The 5,127-nt window shown below is 42.2% G+C and overlaps 1 protein-coding gene across 1 annotated transcript; it reads left to right on the top strand.

Annotated features, from left to right (window-relative positions):
• Positions 1–335: 335 nt before the first annotated feature.
• On the top strand, positions 336–3,948 carry sox7 (SRY-box transcription factor 7). Its single transcript, XM_084737631.1, has 2 exons — positions 336–911; positions 2,252–3,948. Exons 1-2 carry the CDS (start codon positions 680–682, stop codon positions 3,226–3,228), a joined length of 1,209 nt encoding a protein of 402 aa, XP_084593757.1. The 5' UTR covers positions 336–679; the 3' UTR covers positions 3,229–3,948.
• The last annotated feature ends 1,179 nt before the right edge of the window (positions 3,949–5,127 follow it).

Below are 5,127 nucleotides of genomic sequence, written 5' to 3'. Positions count from 1 at the left end.
TTTCCTTGTTGACTAGAAAAAACCCTGAAGTTGCCAAATCTCCCTTAGTCACCAGCAGCAGCACTGACGTAGCCGGAATTATCAGTATCTGTCCTTGTATTCCGGGTTTGCAAAGTTGGGCCCCATGTAAATTTATAAATATAATAACTGGCATAATAACCAAATGTGCAGAAAATAATCGCAGTGGCTTGTTTTCACCACTGATTGACGTTATCTGTCAGTGGACAGTGTTGTTTTGTTGTGAGGCCAGTTTAAGTAGTTGGTAGTGTTGAAATGCTGCTCTCCTCCTCTCTCTCTTCCCTTTCACGGGGCTCAACTCGCCATCAAGGAGGAGCCGAGAGTCCTGCGGGGCTTCTCCTGGAACATGCTCCTCAAATATAAAGCGCTCCCCCCATCCCATCCACCAGGAAAGACTGAATCATAACTCAACAAGGAGGAGCCGCCGCCTGCCACATCTGTGGTTTCTCCCTAAACCTGTGCTGACACCTGACTGCAGCCTGCTGTAGCTGAAACACCGCTGGATTTTTTCATTAAAAAGCAGATTCTCTAGTTTTGTTTTCAGCTTTTTTTTTTTTCTTTTTTTCTTTTTTTTTTAATTAACCTCAACTGAGAAGCCAACTTTGCCAGAGACAGAGTGAGAAGAAGCGCGTCTGAAGTTTGGAGAGGAGAGAGCGCGCAGATGGCAGCCCTCATCAGCGCGTACTCGTCGTGGCCGGAGTCCTTCGAGTGTCCTCCAGGAGAAGGGGACGTGCCCGACGCACATGGCCCGCACAGGACCGCCGTGGACAAGGCTCCGGAGCCGCGGATCAGACGGCCCATGAACGCCTTCATGGTTTGGGCCAAAGACGAGCGCAAACGGCTGGCGGTGCAAAACCCAGACCTGCACAACGCCGAGCTCAGCAAGATGTTGGGTGAGATACAAGAAAGTTATTTAAGTGTTTCCTCAGTGACATTATTATTATATTGTTATTATTATTATTATTATTATTATTATTATTATTATTATTATTATTATTATCATTATTATTATTATTATTACTTTTTATCCGCCCACATACTTCCACAATTTCCCCTCAGGCCTCGACTGTTTTACAAAAGTTTTTACGTTGTCTCCATCACCAAAAGATTAAATAGGCTGAACTAAAATCTAATAAACCTTTTAGAGGAAAAAAAGATGTTAAATAAAAAACAACAAAACGTTTTAATCGTTTAATCGCAGTTAGATCGTCAATTAATCAATTAACACATGAAGCGCGTCGCCAAAATCCCTTGAATTTGTGAGCGTAAAATTCGTTAAGGAGCAGACAGAAAACGAGAGAAATGTGTCTTTTTTTGCGTTGGATTTAGGCGACTTGGATTAGTGTTTAATGTTAAGCTCAAAATCTGGCACCTCTCGCAATTCAGAAATCATTTTAAAGCCAATCCGAGAACAGCAGTACATGTAAAATATGCTTTCATAAATAGAAGTGAAATCGGCACGTGTATTTATCTTAAATAAGGCATTCACTGCTTGAAGGTTAAGTCCCTTAAATACAGTCAAGAACCAAAGAAGAAGCTGAATATTGAGGCTTCAGTTAAAGTTTTTATACGGACGCTTCTCTTTGATTTTTCTAAATGTCACACAGCTGAGAAGGAAATCTCAATTATACGCTTTTATTTTATAAAGTAATTGAAGATTTATTATTTTTGCAATGTTATGTCTGTTTTATTGTGCTATTTAACTTTGCTTTTTTCTTGTATTCCCACCATTATTTTTATTAATTTACTTTCTTAAATATACAATAAAGGAGCATTATCTTACAAATAAAAACAACAATGAGAACATATTTATAGACATTTTACAACTTGTGGGAATTGTCAGATCATGAGGAAATATATTTAGTCATTTTAATATTGTGTGGTTATAACAGACTACAGACTTTAAAGGTAGAATACGCAGGATTTGTTTCTGTTTGTTAACAGAAATAAGAAAAGTTGATTCTTGAGTCTTATTTCCAGGATGTCCAATACTGACTTTTTGGGTTGGTAAAGTGTCCTGAACACAGCAAAATAATAATACAAACACTCCCCTTGTGGATCTGGATGATGAATGAGTGGGATTATTTTTGTCTATACATTGTTTATTGGGAGAATCCTGCACAGTTAAGCCTTTAAATCTCAAATTAAAAAGATGCAAAAGTAAATTACAAACTAATCTGTTGAACCAAATTCAGGATTTTTACTAAAAATCTTCTGTCTCCTCCTCTTGCAGGAAAGTCCTGGAAGGCCCTGACTCCTCCTCAGAAGAGGCCCTATGTGGAGGAAGCAGAGAGGCTGCGGGTGCAACACATGCAGGACTACCCCAACTATAAGTATCGGCCTCGCCGGAAGAAGCAGCTGAAACGCATCTGCAAGCGAGTGGACCCTGGCTTCCTCCTGAGCGGCCTGGCGCCTGATCAGAACGCCCTGCCCGACCAGCGCGCCCTCTGCCACCCCCTCGATAAAGATGAGGGCAGCCCTAACGGCGTCAGCAGCAGGTTCTCCAGCCCCAGCCCGGCTCTGCCCAGCGTCAGGAGCTTCAGAGAGCCAGCCGGCTCCAGCAGCAGCTTCGACACCTACCCCTACGGCCTGCCCACCCCTCCTGAGATGTCCCCCTTAGACGCCATGGACCATGAGCATGTCCCCCCCTCTTATTATTCCACATCTGGCAGCTCCTCCGTCTCCTGCTCCTCCTCAGCTTCCTGTCCTGATGAGCACCACCAGAATCAGACACACATGGGCAGCCCGCCCCCCTACCACACTGACTACCACTGCGGGGGTGCACACATAGGTCACATCCCTCACATGTCACAAAATGGTGGCAGTGGACTCATCCCTGGCCCTCCACTGTCCTACTACAGTACCTCATCTTTCCCCCAGATCCACCACGGGCTCCACCACCAGGGCCACCTAGGTCAGCTGTCCCCGCCACCAGAGACGCAGGGCCACTTGGAGACGTTAGACCAGCTGAGCCAGGCTGAGCTTCTAGGCGAGGTGGACCGCAATGAGTTCGACCAGTACCTGAACTCAACTGGGACCGGGTTCCACCCTGAGCAGGGCAGCAGCATGACTGTCACGGGACACATCCAGGTGGCATCCGCTGCCACCGCCTCTGCCACTGCATGTCCCAGCAGCACCACAGAAACCAGCCTCATTTCGGTGCTCGCAGACGCGACAGCGGCCTACTACAACAACTACGGCATCTCGTAAGCTCGGTTACATTTGTGACTGATCAGAGACACGACGGGTTAAATTTGGGACGATGTTGCACTTGGGTGCTACTAAGCATCTGTAATTTCAAATCTCGTATTATTAGCATCCATGAGCAACTTCCTCCCACCATGATTCAAACCTGAACTGATTACTGAGCAATATGATTGTCTGGAGCCGAGGAAAGAACAAAGAGCAATTTGGAGGACATATATGAAGAAAGGGAGATGGACACCTCAGGGATGCAGACACAAAACACTATAGTATGCCACCTCCAGTTGTCATGAAATTTCTAAACCAGAGAAGAACAATCGTAAAAGACTTGTTGTCCACTTGTAAATGTCACCAGTTACGTGTACAGATGCTCTTTAGAAGCTAATTTAAGTCCTTTGATGTTTCGCATAAATAAATGCTAATTGTAATGCTATTATCGACGCTTTCCCATTCGAATGTTTGTATTCTATGTTCTGACTCTCATTAGTTTGGGAGTCTTACCTCAGTAGTTGTAATTGAATGAGGTTTTAGTTGGACATTTCTTATGCAATTTAACAAAAATGGTGTATAATGAAGAAAAAAGGCGTTTATACTTCTTCTCAAGTACTTAATAATATATAATCATAACCTCTACAATGGAAAATAATAATGGTAACTATAACTGTATGCTGATTTAGGTTTGTGAAAGACAATAATTTAAAAATAAAGTTCAATTTTTATATAAAATGCAGTTGCTGCTTGGAGAATGCGCCCACAGAGAACATACCACAACAGAATAATGACTTTTTTTTTATTTCATTATTACACCTAAACGAGAGATATTGGTAATACCTGATACACTCACACACATTTCTATTCATATAGCTACGTAGATACATAACACCCTTTATAAAAAAAAGTTGTTTTTAATTAAACTAAGGTAAATATACAAGTTTTAATTATGATATGAATATACTGTATAGAGTTCAATCAAGTTTAATTCAGTTAAGCTTCTAAAGAATCTTGATAAGCATATTAACTAAAAACTCTCCTAAACGGTTCTTCTACATTTTTTTTTAACTTGAAATGATGAGTTGAATTAGTGTCCTGAACAGTTAATCTTCAGACTGACTTAAGGTTTGCTTGTTCACCTTGATATTTTAAGCTTACTGAAGCTGTTTTCTCAAGTAAAACTTATTTTGTCACATCTATTAGATGAGAAACGTTTATTTGTTTTGCGTCATTACAAAATTGCCTCAACTTGTCTTTTCAAATTCAGTCAACTGAGAATTTTAAGGCAGCCCAGACATGAACTTTTTTAAGTTAAAACAGTTTATTTAAACAGTGTAGTTAATGAGTGAGTAAAAAATAAGACAGTAGACGTTTTTTTTTTTTTTTTTTTTTTTTTACAGAAATAGGGGAGAAATGGTGTGTGTTACTTGTCCATCTTTGAATTCAGTCTCACACCACGTCTTCTTCTATTTTGGACTCTGTCTAGTTGCTGTGCTGTGAGTGGCCCATTCTGACACCCACTTCCCTGCTCGCTTTTTCCACCCTCCATCACATCATCCTTCTCCATCCGTCTCCTCTCGCTTTCATTTCATCCCGGTTCAGAGGATTAGTGTAAAACAGGCACAGCCGTCGCCACGCCGCCTCCATCTTCACCGTCCTTTGTTTTCCGGGAGTCTTATTCTGGGTACCATTCTTAGGCACTCTGGACCCCCCCTTCCACCCCCACCCCCTCACCCCGTGTTCTATCTTGCTGATGCAGACCTTTCGTAATCTGTGCAAAATAAATAAAAAAATAAATCCCAGGGCCTCGTTGACTGTTTTACACCCTCCTCATTTTTCTCTTTTTTTTTTACCCACCCCCCCCAACTCCCCCCTCTCCAAGTCCTCCCCTCTCTCACCCGCTCTGTTCTCTTG

This window comes from Lutjanus erythropterus, chromosome 15 (assembly GCF_056507025.1).
Source record: "Lutjanus erythropterus isolate fLutEry1 chromosome 15, fLutEry1.hap2, whole genome shotgun sequence".
NCBI classification, from domain to species: domain Eukaryota; kingdom Metazoa; phylum Chordata; class Actinopteri; order Lutjaniformes; family Lutjanidae; genus Lutjanus; species Lutjanus erythropterus.
This window is presented reverse-complemented; position numbering and strand designations above follow the sequence as displayed.

Bases quoted from the DNA above. Each gene is read 5' to 3' on its own strand.
- sox7 (XM_084737631.1), top strand. From the start codon at position 680: ATGGCAGCCCTCATCAGCGCGTACTCGTCGTGGCCGGAGTCCTTCGAG. The intron at 912-2,251 runs GTGAGATACAAG...CTCCTCTTGCAG, and splicing joins CGAGCTCAGCAAGATGTTGG to GAAAGTCCTGGAAGGCCCTG.